Below are 15,561 nucleotides of genomic sequence, written 5' to 3'. Positions count from 1 at the left end.
CTCAGGGAGAACATGAACAACCTCCTCCGTCTCCCACTTTCCCTAGAAATAGTAAGTATACTGACCAGGGCGAAATAAAATTGGGGAGGAAATCCTAGTAGTGCGGGGAGGTATCATACTGAAGACTTGGTTGGCTAAACCCTTTGATAACGATGGGACCCCTCTAGGAAACAATGTCAGTAGGGACAAACGTAATGGTAAGTACTATCACCACTGGTCACATTCAGCCTGATGCACACACACAGTCAGTGTTACTACTCTAGGAATAGCATAATCACCTGGGGTGGGGTATGAGGTCAGGCAGAAACAGAAGTCTTCACACACCAGGATTGTAGAAACAAATGATAAGCGCTCCTGCGCGTGATGTCGAAATGAAATGATATAAGCGATCCTGCGTGTGATGTCAAATGAAATGATATAAGAGCTCCTGCGTGAGATGTGATAAGAAGAGATACCCAGCGTGCCTGCGCTAAGAAAACAAAGGAAAGAAACGAGGCAAGCACACCTGCATGTGCCTCCTTTGGAGTAGCCAAGCACTCCGGTGCTAGGCTACAGGCAGGGATAGGCAATAAGGCTACGCCCTCCTGCATGTGCCCAAGACAAAGAGTGATGCGCACCTGTGCTTAAATCACAAATAAAGTGATTGAGGCAAGCGCTCCTGCGTTGCCTCAATAAGGATTGCCCGAGTGCTCCTGCGCTAGGCAAAGGGCAAGGTTTGGTGAAGGGGTTACGCGCTCCAGTGCAGCCAAGAGCGTAGAGGGAAAGTGCACCTCCGCGAGGTAGAGACCCCATGAGCCAGCGACAATGCGCTCCTGGGCGGGGAACAAGGAAAAGAAGACATGGGCGTACCTGGAATTGCAGAGCACGGAGGTGCAGCCGGGAGCAGCGAAGGTGAAGCTGGAATCCGAAGCACTGCCGGGCTGAGCACCGCGGGCTATTGTGAGGTCTAACCCAGAAGTGCTATGCCGGATTTTGTAGAGGTCGCTTCTAGGAGAAAGGCTTGACAGCTAACCGGGCTACTTACTTCCTGGTGCAGCCGGGCGGCCAATTTGTGAAGTAACAGAGACGTGCACATAAGATCCCTCAGACATGCCTACCGGACCCAGAACCATGACAGGCTTTTGCAGTCCATATCCGTTCACAGTGTGACCTCTGACATGGTCTCTGTTCTGATCAGATAAGGGAAAGACCTATTGTTGTTGCGCCATGTCTTTTGGAGTCTTACCTGTTTCAGTGTTGTTATCAGACGCGATCCACCTTGCACTGAGTACAGCAGTCCCCACTATAACATCGCTGTATGACTGTTGTTAAGACCAATATGCTAGTGTTATTCTACAGGGCTTTCCCTAAGTTACCAAGAGGTCTCTTGTTCATACACCAGTACACCCCTTACTTTGATCATACCTTGTTCTTGTCTATCTCCTGTTCTGTGTTGTTAGTGGCCTCAGTTATACTTTGAGTAGTTTGGTATTACCTTGCCTTATCTCCTTGCTTAGTGTTACCTTTGGATTCCCTCGGCCCAGACTTTCCTCCGTGACAGGTAATGCTTTAAATTAACCAATACTTCTTTCGGGATTGCTTGTTGCATGTGTCATAGCTGTCAGGAATTGAGCTGACATATTCTCAGAATTGTGTTCTGACCTAACTAAATTTTGCTTAAAAAGTTGGTCAGACCCTCCCTATGTATTAACAAAAATTCTGAAAAGTATAGTTTCTACCTGTTTTCTGTAGAACTAAAGAATGTCCATTAACACCCTGTTGTTTCCTACTCTTATTTAGCATCTTTAGATTTTTTTCATGTCTCTTGTGCATACATCTGTTTATCAATTAATTCAAATAAATATCCTTGAGCATAGGAAACTTAGATTCCCAAAAGACTGATTCAAAGTGAATATACCAGGACGATGACCATACATACAAAAGAAATCTGGCATCTCAATCAATAAATTTGGGGTAGTTGATAAAGTCCGCTCCACTGGCGGAGTTTTGGCCACTTAGTTATGGTCAAATTCCGCCAACCCTGCACAGTTTTTTCTCGTATGTGGCTTGACAATGGTAAGTTGGCAAGCGCAAGCAAGAACTGGCATCCCCAGTGTGATTTTCAGGCACTGGGAGGGCACCTGGCGAGATTTTACCCACGCGGACTGTCAAAGACATTCATAGTAAGAAAGCTGTTGCTCGAGTAGAAAATCTACTCAAGCAGCAGCAAAGCAGTAGCACCCTCTGATGCGCCACGTGGGGCCATTCATGGTAATTTTTCAACTCTAACACGCTCCTGATGTTAAAAATTAGCCTGAGCAGCACGAAGAGCCAATTTCCACCAGTTCGCAAAACTCTGCTGAATCTCACAGAGTTTTCATGTAAATCCACTGACTTACCCAGAATGAAACTCCCTGAGTTCCATCCTCCCCATTTAATATGTTAACTTTGCAAACCACAGCATGTTGCTCCAGTTACTCACTTGTGCCAAGGCTTGGTATCTTAGATACTCTTAGATACTGTTGATCACACTGATTCCGTCTTCCAGTCTGTCTGTTCACTTGAGGATGATAATTGATGGGCAGGTGAACCTCCATATCTATCACTTTAAACAATAGAGCCCCAAATGTTGAGATTAACTGGGATCCTCCTCCACTAATCAGTACCTATGGAACATCATGAAAACAAACAAGATGCTGTGAAACAATCCAGGACAATTCTTTTCAAGTGGTCAGACCTGGTAGAGCTAAAAAATGACCCATCATTGCCAATACTAAAATTCCCATACAACCTTGGTAATTCTACAATAAAATTCATCAGCAACATATGCCGCAGTCCAAGTGAACATGCAAAAGTCTCAACAATCCCACTGGGTTATATGTGAACCATTGATTTGCAGTGTTAAAACTTGGATTCCTGGTTGACTGAGGTATGCACCCTGATCAGGCAGAAACCACCTTTCTAATCGGGGTAAGCTAGATACACACTAAAAGATAACCTGTGCTTACCCTCTGGTAGCTTGGCAGAGAGCAGTCAGGCTTATCTAAAGAGGCAATGCATAAAGTATTTGTGCAACACACACACAGTAACACACTGAATGCATCACAAAATGACTCCAAACAGTTTTATTAAAAATAGATTATAATATTATAAACAAAACAAGACCAAAACAACAAAAATCTGATGTGTAGAAGTTAAGATATTGAATTGTAAAGGAATAAATACAGTAAATCGCTTGGAAGCAAGTAGCGTTAAAAGTTTTACTTTGAGTTGTGCTTGACTGGGGCTAAGTTCTGGCTAACTATGATGGAGAACTGGCCAGCTGAAGGACCCATGCAGGCCCCTGTGAACAAAGTACCCTCCCTGGTCGCAAACAACTAGATGCGTCAATGTTGAGTCCCACAGTCGCAGGATGCGATGATCTTCTCCACACAGTGAAGGCAATTTGTTAGTTCTGAAGATGGTTGTTGGAGTTGAGAGGCATCGAGTGATGTGCCAAATTCTGCCATGCAGTAGAGGGGATGAATCAGTCTCACCAAGCTGCAGTGGCAGCAATACGCTGTCCGAGTTGCTCTCTAGAGGCAAAGCACTGGTTACTAGGCGATGCGCTGATTTTATTCCGGCCAATTCCAGTGATCCAGGCATAGGAGCAGGAATAGATATTTTGATATCCCTGAGTCTCAAGCAACCAATCCCTTGGAGATCACTTACAGTGAAGGCAGAGTCCAGCTCTGCTTCAGCAGAGTCAGAGGTCAGCAGGAAGCATGGCAACAAACAGAAAGGCAGGACTTCCAGATCAGCAGTCCAGTTGAGTCCTTTAAGCAGCACAGCAGTTCTTCTGACAGAGCTAATTAACAGGTCAGTAGTGTCTGATTTTTGGGGGGATCAGAGAACCGGTACTTATACTCAAACGTGCCTTTAATGTGGGGGTGACTTCAAAGCAGCACAAGGATCCCTTTCAACCCAGTCATGTCTGCCAGGAGATCTGTGGGGGGGGGGGTAATCAGTCATTTGTGTGGGGTCATGACCAAACACAGCATAATCATGTGAATTGTCAGCCCCTCCCTTCCATCCTGCCCAGGCAAGGTCATCAGAATGCAGACACACCTATCCTTCCTGTTTTGAGGCTATCTAAAGGGAATGCCAATTCAATCAGCTTTATTCGGCAATTAAGTCATAAAGCACATTTTCAGACATTACATAAAAACAGTTCATAAATTACCTAAAAAAGTAAAACTCACAATTACATTTCCAATCAACCGACAAGCTAAACTTTTTCTAAAAGAATGTTAAAAAAACAAGAACATAAAAAAGGGGCCAACCCGTATCAACTTGTATTACCCAGATAGTTATGTGGTGTAACTTTATAGTCTCATTTCATTGACTTCCTACATATAATAACTACATCAGATAGTGTTATCAGTCTGTAGTTTTATTTTAGGGGGAGGAATTTACGGTGTGCCTCAGAGCTTTAGATCTCATACCCCAGGCCCATCCTAAAAATGTGGCCACCGCTATGCAGATCGGGGGAGCAGAATCAGTGCACAAAATGCGAAGGGCAGTAGCATACCTTCTGATTCCCAGGAGTCTACAGATAGGTTTTATCCATATTTTTCGGGGTGCTACGTACATTGGACAAAAGAATAGTACATGTCCTATGTTCTCGCATTCTTCTACGCATTTGTAACACCTATCGTTGTTAATACCTTGTCCCCCCCATCTAGAAGTAAATTCTGCAACGGGTAATGTACCCACCCGCAATTGGAAGTATAGCTTGCGATCTGAGGTTTTTTCAATTATGTCCCAGAACTTCTCTAAGAGAGGGTGGGCTTTTAAATCGAGAAAACAGCATGTTAAATGGCTGGAAAGACCTTGGGTAATTTCCGACTTATAGACCCATTCCCAATACATTATTTTCAACTTTTCTTTGGATGGAAAGACAGTATTTGCAGGGTTTGTCCATAGTTCAATTAGGCCTATATTGCCCAAAAGAGATTTGATCCCGAGCAACCAAGTTATTTTTTGGGACCTGTCAGACTCTATTATATCCACAAAGCCACTCCTATAATGAGTAAGTTCGTTTGTACACCAAAGTCGGCGCCAATATAATATTGGACGAAGCTTCGCCAGATGTTCCAATGGTTTTTTGCCAAGATCCAATAATAATGGTCGCAGTGGCGTACTAGCGGGGAGATTTGTAACCTTGCGTAAAAACACATTTTCTAGAACCTTCAGGCTGTTCAAATTGCTAAAGCCCCAGAGCTCAGCCCCATAAAGGCAGGAGCCCAGGACCTGTGCCCCATAGATTTCTAGAACTGGAGAGATTGGCTTAGTGAATGAAGATTTAAATCTAGACAGGAGAGCACCTGATTTTTGCTTGTGTTGTAGCACGGCACGGTCTAGTTGGCAGCCCCATTGCATATCTTTTTGTAATGTTATCCCCAGATATGTGAATGAGGTAACCTCCTCCAATGGTAACTTGTTCATGTATATTTTTCCCTTAAAGGATTTTGATCCATTAAACGACATGAACTTTGTTTTTCCCGTGTTAACTTCCAAGCCCCTTGCTACACAGAATTCTTCAAAACATCCAAGGGCCTTTTGTAAGCCACTGGGGGTCTTCGAGATAATTAGCGTGTCATCACCGCAAACATGAGGATAGGGATGCGTACCCCTGCTAGGGCAGGTGAATCAGTGGGGGTCAGTGAGAGGCGACTGGCCACCCCGTTGACAAAGAGCGAGAACAGGGTCGGCGTCAAGACGCAACCCTGCCGCACTCCCCTGCCAACCGGGAAGTCCTCGGTCACCTCCCCCACGCCCCCCCACCGCACCCTGGCAACATTCTCCTCATGTAAACGGATGATCACGGCAAGAAGCTCAGGAGCAATGCCCATTTCCCTCAAAACCTGACAGAGCCTTCTCCGTGGAACCAGGTCGAAGGCGGCTCTGAGGTCCACAAACACAGAATATAGGGCACCATTTCCCAGGACCACCGTCTTCCAATATAAATTGACAAAACGGAAGACTTGGTCAATTGTACTTGTCCAGGATCGAAAACCTGCCTGCATTGTGCTTAGGATATCCTGGTCATCCATCCAGGTTTGGATTATGTAGAGGAACATACGGCCTATAATTTTTTGAATTGAGTCAATTAGACTAATCGGCCTGTAGTTGCTTGCAATTGATTTGTCGCCTTTTTTGAATACTGGGACAATTTCTGCACCCTTCCACGAGGGAGGGATGTCAGCTCCCTGAGCAATTGCATTAGCAAGTCGCATTATATAGATAGACCAAAGGTTTCTGCTTTTGATATACATGTCCGCAGGGATACCATCCATACCTGGAGCTTTTCCCCCAACCACTTTATCCAGGGCTCTATCTACATCTTTTAATGAAAATATTGCCTTATCATAGTATACATGGCTGAAGGTATCACTAAGGGTATTTTCGCAGGGTGCGGCATACTGGGGTTTAACATAATGAACCCATGCATTCTGTGCCACATTATTTTGTGGTCGCTCTGCTATGCCACCCCTGTCCCATTTGTAAGTATCCCAGAAATCTTTGCTATTCTTTTTCCTGCCAGCATCAAGGAGATCCTTCCACATTTCACTGTCCCAATTACCCTTTGCCTCTTTCAGTATCTTCCCATAATGTGACCTAGTAGATCTTACAAGTAGTGGATCCTTCAATTTAAGTGCACTACCGAGTTCTGCCCGGGCTTTCCTGCAATCATTATTGTACCAGCCCTCCTTTCTATGGAGTTTGGGATTTCTTTTGGAAATTGGCTTTAGAAAATATTTTCGCAGGCCCGTAAAAAGACTGCTATGAATTTCCACCACTGTCTGGCAAGGGCTTTGTCCTTCAGGTGATCTACCTAATACTTCTAATACGGAGGTAACTTCTTCATTAATTGCTAATAAGACCTTTGGGTCTTCAGCAATCCGATCCCATTTTAAATGGCGCATGCTATTAGACAGAAGATGTTCAGACTCATATATACCTTGCTGCAAAGATATATAGCCAAGTAAAGACATGTTAAATAATGAGACTAATGGGTGGTGATCACTCTCTATACGGTTAACTACCTTCATATCAGTGAAGTGGGGCCAAAGTTTGGTATGAATAAGTAGATAATCTATTCTGCTTGCCCTGCGACCGTTATCAAAAGTGTTTGTTCCAAATTTATCGGACAAACTTCTACCATTAGCTGCTCTCATATGATTGCCCAGGCATAGTCCATTTAGCTGGATTGCCGCCTCCGTCCACCTTTTTACAGGTGCAATCTCAAGGGGTGGAATTCCCCAGCTAACGTCTTCTTCCACAGTAAGCTGGGAAATGTCATGATCCAAAGGCTCAAATGATGTATTGAAATCGCCTGCTATGATAGGTAAGATATTCGAGGGCAGGGAATCAATTGCTTCTTCCAGTAACTTTACAACTAGAGACTTTCCCCCCCCCCCCCCAGCAAACCTTGTGCATAAACATTAAACATTTCTAGCTTAATCCCAGACTTTGAAACAATCTTTATGGATAGAATATCGTCGCTAATTCTAGATCCTTGAGTGACTCGACACCCTAGATCTTGCTTAAGCCAAATGGTTAGCCCACCTGACGGGCGACCTCTTGCGTTTTTTAAAGCTGGGATGTAAAAGTTAAGAAACCCATTACATAGCAGGGGATCTATTGACCATGTCTCTTGAAAGAGACATATGTCAGATTTAAGTATAAAACCCCACCAATCAGGGTCTACCATTTTTGGGCCTAAACCTGCAATATTCCAGGAAATTATGGTCAAGGTGCCATTCTCAGCAGTTCCCCCCCTGTTAGGTCTTCGGCTCCATCGTGGAAGGCCTAGGTTTTCTCTTTCCGAGTGAGCCAAATTATTATTAGTGGGAGTACTCTCGTTGATTATGGCTCCAGGCTCTACTATACCGGCTAGTCCATCTAAGACTGTGGCACAGCTTGGCACAGATATCGCCCCTGTCCCAGTTGTTGGTCGACATTTCTCCCCTTTCTGGTACTGATCAGCTGTTATTCTCTCAATGGTTTCACTAGTAACTTCAGCATCCTCAGTTATAAAAATACAAGCTACCCGATTTTCTGCAGAGGTTATGGCTGGTTTACTTAACTTATTCCTCTTGCAGGGGGAATTTGACCGTCAGTCACAGTCTTCCAATCCAGAAGACCCGTTTGCCTCAAATTGCACATTAGGTCCTCTGTTGGGTCTGGGCCTAAAATCAGAACCTCTCTGGCCACAAACTGCTGGGTAGGATTGTTGATGTTCACAATAGAAGAAGGACAGGGGAAGGGAGAGAATGGGAGTGCAATGGTTAAAATTCTGCCAACTGCAGATGTGCTCCACTGCCCTAGTATCTCTAAAATTAATTATTATACAGTCTCCTTCTATTGTTTTCCTCGTTGGGCCTATCCAGTTAACTCATCGCACAAAGAGAATTTCTGTTGAAACATGCTGGGGTAAGGGGCGATTGGAGTTTAGCCAATACACACATTTATTCTTCAGTTCCCCGTAATCCTCCCTGTTATCTATATCCAAAGGCTTGACCCCTGCCAATATTACCACATAGGGTCTAGATTCCAAAGGGAGATGTATATTTGGAAATTTTCTGGTTGCCGGAGTACTAGGTGCATCCCTTCCTGATTGCTTTTCTACCGGGCTACCATTCGCTGTTGCCAGTGCGCTCCTCCCCCTCGCTACGTTATCTATAGTAATGGTCTTGGTGGTCTCCCGGTTTACCTGGCCCAACACTGGAGGATTTGTTTTAGTTAAGGTTGCAATAGGGATGGGGGCAGCATTAACAGATGAAACATTTTTGTTAGGGGGATTGACGGGTAGTTTATCACACGTCTGACAGTTACTGACATTTTTCTGTCGAGATTGTGCTGACGAGAACATCAACTCCAGACAAGTCAATCTGTTATCAATACCATCCAGTCTATCGTAAATTGGCTGGCAAGTTTTATAAAATATAGTCTCCATTTTTCCCCAAAAATCGACTCCTTCATTTTGCTGATCCTTAGGTGGAGCAAGTTTAGACAAGATTGGTGCTCCCTCTTTTCCACCTTCTGGGGTTACTCCTGTGGGGACAGGGGACTTTTCGGGAATTTCCTCGGAGATGATTCTCCTTGTCTTCGCGATTTGTCCTCCATTTAGCGGTTCTCTGCATTTCCTTTTCGGTCTTGGATTATTCATATTCTCCTTGGTGTTTGAAGGAGGTATTTTTACCTTTGGGTTCGTGGCGGACCTTGTTTTTACGTTCACAGGTGTACCAGCAGATTGAGTTAAATTTGGTTGACCTATTTTTGACCTGGTGTTAAGATTTACTTCTACAGAGTCTGGGTTGCAGTGAGATGTTCTTCCATGTAGGGGAGAATTGTTTCCCGGCACGCCAGTCACAGAGCTTGTATCATTATTGATTCCCTGTTCAGCATTGCGTACCGGGGAGTGCACATGAGTCAAATAGCCCAGAGAGGAACGTTTTTCTACAAGAGAGCCCAACGACAAGCGTTTCTAGGTGTATTCGATTTCCTTGTCCAGGATAGATGACACTCTTACCAGGAATTGATCTAATGTACCAACCAAAGACTTCCGTCCCACATCAGGGGCGGCAGACATTATACAAAGAAAAGTTTAGGTTGATCTTTGCTTGTAATCCCGGGATACACTATAGGATGATACTAGTACGCCACAGTATTGTTAAAAATGGAAATACATACGTCCCTTTAGTTGCAGGCAAGAAGTAGAAGTAGATAGTTGGGATTGACTAACCTTTCTAGATGCTTCGAAGAGAGAGGGCCCGGCCCGGCCTCTAACGGGCTCAAACGGGCCCGCCCTTGGTCCGGGCTTCGTCCGGCGCGTCCCGCTCGGGTACCGCGAAGCGGATATCGTCGCGTCTTTAATAGGGCATCACGAAAATGTGACGGGTGGGCGGGGAAAAGAACAGGTGCGACTACACACGGGCTCCTGGGATACGGAGTCCCGTGTAGCGCCTTTGCCCTGCAGTAGCACCTCCAGGCGCGGTGATGTCAGCGGTGATGACAGCAGGCAGCCCCTCCTGGGACGACGACAAAGAGAACCAACAACTCTGCTCCGGTAAGGCTGATAGCGCAGCGGGACCCGCGCCAGCGGGTTCCGCAAGGTTTTTTTAAGTGTTCTGGGGCGGGTGGGCGGGGAAAAGCACAGGTGCGACTACACACGGGCTCCTGGGATACGGAGTCCCGTGTAGCGCCTTTGCCCCGCAGTAGCACCTCCAGGCACGGTGATGTCAGCGGTGATGACAGCAGGCAGCCCCTCCTGGGACGACAACAAAGAGAACCAACAACTCTGCTCCGGTAAGGCTGATAGCGCAGCAAAGGGAATGCACAAAGTGTAGCTGTCACCCCCCAGATTGTATTGGAGACGTGCTGCAAGGCACACAGAGCAGTAAGTGCAGAGAAATGTATATTCTCTAAAAGTGCCATTTCTAAAACAGTAATGGTAAATCCAACTTCAGCAATAAAGAGGATTCATAGTTACCATTCCAATGATATAAAACATGAAGTAGTTACTTCTTTCTGATCAGGAATTACCACTTTAAAGTGTATAAGGGAATTTCCAATGTTAACCTACGAAAGGAATAGGCTTCAAAGCAGTGAAAAATGAATTTAGCTGTCTGTCACTATCAGGACATGTAAAACTTAAAAGTACATGTCCTACCTTTTACTTACCCAGCACCCTGCACTTAGGGCATATCTTAGGGGTGACTTAAATTTAACAAAGGGGGGGGGGGGCTTAAGCTTGTTAAGTAGTTTAAATCCCAAGTCGGAGTGACAGTAAACTGCACAGACAAGTTTGAAAGGCTACTTATGAGGGTGGCACAAGCAGTAGCAATCCATTTACAGCCCCTGGGTCTATGTAGTGCTATTTTCCAGGGACATGCAAGCAAATTAAAGTGCCAATCCGGTACGCACCAAGGTCACCATGTTTAAGGGAGACACACATGGCACTTTAGCACTGGTCAGCAGTGGGGAAGTGCTCAGACTCCTAAGGCCAACAAGAAGAAGGTCAGAAAAAGAGGAGCAGGAATAAGGACAAAGGTTGGAGTGACTCTTAAGAGAGGGCCATTTTCCAACATTCGCCCAGTTTGAGCATGTGTGTATATAGGTTTTAACCTCAGGCATCTAACCTATGATAAAAGGTATGTTCTTACTTCTGAGCAATTCAAGGATGTCTAGCCACAGGGAAGACCTGGCAAAAGAAACAATTGATGGACGGAATGCTGGACAATGCAACATTCACCCCCAGTCACAATGATCTGGGCTTAATCCATCATTCTTTTGCTCACCACACCACCCCAGACAGGGACGCAGCCATATGCAAATCAGTCTTAACCCTGTTCCTTGTGGGAACGCTCCAGCCCGAACTGCCAAGCCAGGTCTTCCCTTCACCAGAAACAAGCATCCTGGGTCCGGTTTCGGGGTAACACCCCTCATCAGCCAGGCTGGAATGTCATGGGGAGCAAATAAACGATGGATTTAGGCCCACATCTCTGTACTGGGGTGAATGTATGACATTGTTCTGTATTCTGTCCATCAATTGTTCTTTTTGCATGTGTCACCCCGAGTGGGATGGGTATGCCCAGACGTGGGTCCCGTGCCACTGGAGTCAAGCTATCCTGGCTGTGAGGGGTGAAACCCCGAAACCAGTCCTAGGATGCTTGTTTCCAGTCCGGGGAGGACCTGGCCTGGCAGTTCAGGCTGGATTATTCCCATTGGGCGCAGGGTCAAGACTGATTTGCATATGGTTGGATTCAAACTTGAATGGCATTGGGAGCAAAAAAACTATGGATTTATGCTCAGATCTCTGTACTGGGGTGAATGTATGACATTGTTCTGCATTCTGTCCATCAATTGTTCTTTTTGCATTTGTCATCCAGAGTGGGACGGGTATACACAGACGTAAGTCCCTTACTCTCTATGGCACTGGAGTCAAGCAATCCTGGCTGATGAGGGGTGAAACCCCGAAACCAGTCTTAGGATGCTTGTTTCAGGTCCGGGGAGGACCTGGCCTGGCAGTTTGGGCTAGACTGCTCCCATTGGGCGCAGGGTCAAGACTGATTTGCATATGGCTGGTTTAAGACTGGAATGCCATGGGGAGCAAAAACAAGATGGAGTTAGGCCCAGATCTTTGGACTGGTGTGAATGTATGACATTATTCTGCATAATGTCCATCAATTATTCTTTTTGTATACTTCTTGGTAAAAACCTCAATTTTTGGTAACAAGGAGGTAAAAAACTGCCCCCTCCTATAAAAACTTTGGAAGGAAATATTTATTTTAATAGGCATGAAATCATACAGCTATTCTGACAATAATCTGAATTCAAATGATAGTCTAAGCATTCTAAACAGTGCAAGCATTATGTAGGGTTGACAAGGGCACACACAGAATCCCCTTAGGGTGAAAAGCATAACTAAGATCAAAATTGATTTTCTCTTGATGTTTCTGAAAGTATACCATAGTTATAATGTGGTTGAAACCTCACTGAACTGGAGGATACATTGGAACTATCCACTGCCATATATATGCAGAAATCTAAATACAGTGGCATAACCTTTTTTCTGACCTTCTGGCAAAATCATCTTCATAGACATTGTCATGCCCAGCAGAGCCAACTAAAAGTATTTACAACTCATCATGGGTCTTATTTAAATCCTTGCAGGACTTCCATTGTCCTTCCATGGTGGCTGTTATGAGTACTCCTTCAAGCTGACAGTGTCCCGCCAGCAATATCAACAGCCATCTGCATGTTGATCCAGCGCGGTCTGATGCCTGCCGAAAATGTAATGCCCCGCAGGCGGACTTTGCCCATATGACGTGGACGTGTCCCAAGTTGGAGGTTTACTGGACATCGATTTTCAGTGAGATGTCTAAGATGGTTGAAATGGACATAGCACCATCGCCTCTCCTTTGCGCTATTGGGGTATGTCCATGACCTCTCCAACTCTCGGCATCGCTTTGTAGCGATAGCGCTTCTGCTAAACAAACGCGAGGTAGCCCTTAGGTGGGCAGGTAAAACTAGCCCCACACTCCACATATGGTTACACAGCATGACATATTGCAACACCACCAGCGATACATATGCTCAATTGCAGCCGCCCGCCTCTAGACCGGTGGACATTTGGCAACCCCTGTTAACATACCTACAGCGTTCACAGGAGCCTAACACTACGCCTCCACAGACATCATAGGTACTGTAGGGCCAAGGGACATGATTAGCGCTGCCTCCTGATCCTTACTATGTTGTACAGTACCACTGCACATGATGGTAATCACTGCATGTTTATGATACTTGCCGTAAGGTCGAAAACGGCAGCGTAGATGTGGTTGCATACCATGGGTTATTCGTTAGACCTATACTAGCCACTGGAGATATTCCTATTGATCAATATGTGTTCTTTGTACTACCACAGACTATGTAAGCTATGATCATGACTGCCTGTCTCTTATTTTTTTTATTTTTTTTCTCTTTCTTTTTTTTTTCTCTTTTGTATGTCACTCTTTGGAAAATGCCAATAAAAAAAACAGCCATCTGCATCAACATACTATTTTCTGTTGTGTAAGCAATGTACCTCTGTTGATGCAGCTGACTCCTCTGCTGGCTAACAGTACTCTTTGGTGGGTTCGTGCCAAGTCTATTTAGATTTCCCCATTGTGCTGGCATTCTCCAAGCAGTGGATTACTGATGTGATGAGTCCCTGTTGGAGTGGAGACGAGAAAGTACTACTTATTAATGTGACACTACACATATATGTTGTGTTTGCTCAAAAAATATATGTAGGTGATGTTTTATGCCCCTTTTTTACATCTAGCATACCACACAAACAACATACACACACTTTTGTGTGTACACCCACAGGCATCACAAGCACAACACCCACAACCACCACAACAAAGAAATATTTTTCTAAGTGTTAATACAGGTGTGTTTATTTTACATTGATGAGTTGTAAAATGAACACTACTGCATTACACATAAGAAACAATTAGCATGTAAGTGCAATTAAAAATACAAAGCACATTTTAACACACAATTTATAGTAATACAAGTGAAAAAGAAGCTTACCTTTGATCCCGGCAGCAACTGAGTTGATGAGCATCATGGTCAAGTAGTGGCAGCAAAGGAATGACCTGGACAGCGGGGTCCAAGATGGAAACTGAAGAGGAAAACAGAAAAATATGTAAGTTCCTACCTCATTTGCTTCAATTCTGCCAACTCAGGTTTGCAGGTGTTCCTGCCACAGCTTCCTCCACGGAAAGGCACATCGTGATTGGCCTGGTGGTAATCTTGGCTTGACTTCCTCCGCAGTCACTGTGGTCTCGCCATTGACGAGGGAGGAAAATTCTGGCAGAAACAGTTGCAGTCGGACGGACTTTCGTCCACAGACCCACCAACATCTAAATGGAGCTGGCAGACTGCCATGTAAGCTGGTGGAAAATCTTCAGAAAAGTGATGGTGGGACCAGATTCGGCAAGATCTAAATCAGGCCCTATGTTCTTCATAGTACAAGGCAGCTTCTTCCATTGTTGCAGAATACCATTTTCCACAAGTTGTAACCCATCCACCACCACCTTACTTTTAAAAGTCTTGGATTTACTTTTGCAGTATTTTACAAAACCTCCAAATATCAGTTTGTATGCCTTTTTTCTCTCTGTAGATATATGATCTGTAATACTCATGAACAGTGCTTTAAATAGGCTGGTACTCACTAATACTGAGTACCGGAACTTCTTTTAGTGGCATATCAACAAGGGCTTTATCTCTGCTTTTTTGGCTTTAAAAGCCAAAAAAGCAGAGATAAAACTAGCGCCCTATCAACAACAGGGTGCTAACACGCAAATTTGCATGTTAGCACCCTTTTACTCTACGCTTCCCCTTGCATCTCTAATGAGATGCAAAGGGGGCGTTCCAGAGTAAAATAATAAGAGAAATGTCGCTAAGCGACAGTTCTCCTATTATCAAGAATGTCGCTAACCCTGTTAGAGACAAAAAAAGCAGCGCTAACCGCGGTTAACGCTGCTTTTTTACGTCTGCTAATTATGGGGCATATCAACAACAACCGGCGATAATTATCGCTCAGCGCTCTTAGCGTGAGGATAATTATCGCCGGCTAGCGTGAATTTTTATCGCTGAGATAGCATGCTATTAGCAACGCTTATCTCAATAGCGATAAAAATCTACACGCTAACAGGCTATCGTGAGATTATCGCTGGAAACCCAGCGATAATCACACGTTACCTTGTTGATAGGGACAGGCAAACTTAGCCATGATATCCTCCTTCCATAGGATATCATGGCTAAGTCTGAAAATTAGCAGACGTAAAAAAGCAGTGTTAACCGCGGTTAGCGCTGCTTTTTTTGTCTCTAACAGGGTTAGCGACATTCTTGATAATAGGAGAAATGTCGCTTAGCGACATTTCTCCTATTATTTTACTCTGGAACGCCACCTTTGCATCTCATTAGAGATGCAAGGGGAAGCGTAGAGTAAAAGGGTGCTAACATGCAAATTTGCGTGTTAGCACC

General features: G+C 44.7%; 1 protein-coding gene across 1 annotated transcript in view; it reads right to left on the bottom strand.

Moving 5' to 3' along the window:
* LOC146867001 (uncharacterized) overlaps positions 1–15,561 on the bottom strand; it is a 171,857-nt gene that overhangs the window by 54,839 nt on the left and 101,457 nt on the right. Inside the window, exons 3-5 of the mRNA XM_085614766.1 lie at positions 14,104–14,194; positions 13,610–13,735; positions 2,462–2,645 (exon numbers count right to left, since the gene is read on the bottom strand). Of these exons, the coding sequence (XP_085470892.1) occupies positions 2,462–2,576 (115 nt within the window). The 5' untranslated portion in view covers positions 2,577–2,645; positions 13,610–13,735; positions 14,104–14,194. The remainder of the gene's footprint in view (positions 1–2,461; positions 2,646–13,609; positions 13,736–14,103; positions 14,195–15,561) is intronic.

The sequence above is a fragment of the Triturus cristatus genome, chromosome 1_2 (genome assembly GCF_964204655.1).
Source record: "Triturus cristatus chromosome 1_2, aTriCri1.1, whole genome shotgun sequence".
In the NCBI taxonomy this organism is placed as follows: Eukaryota; Metazoa; Chordata; class Amphibia; order Caudata; family Salamandridae; genus Triturus; species Triturus cristatus.
The sequence above is the reverse complement of the archived record's forward strand: the minus strand, read 5'-3'. Positions and strand labels throughout refer to the sequence as shown.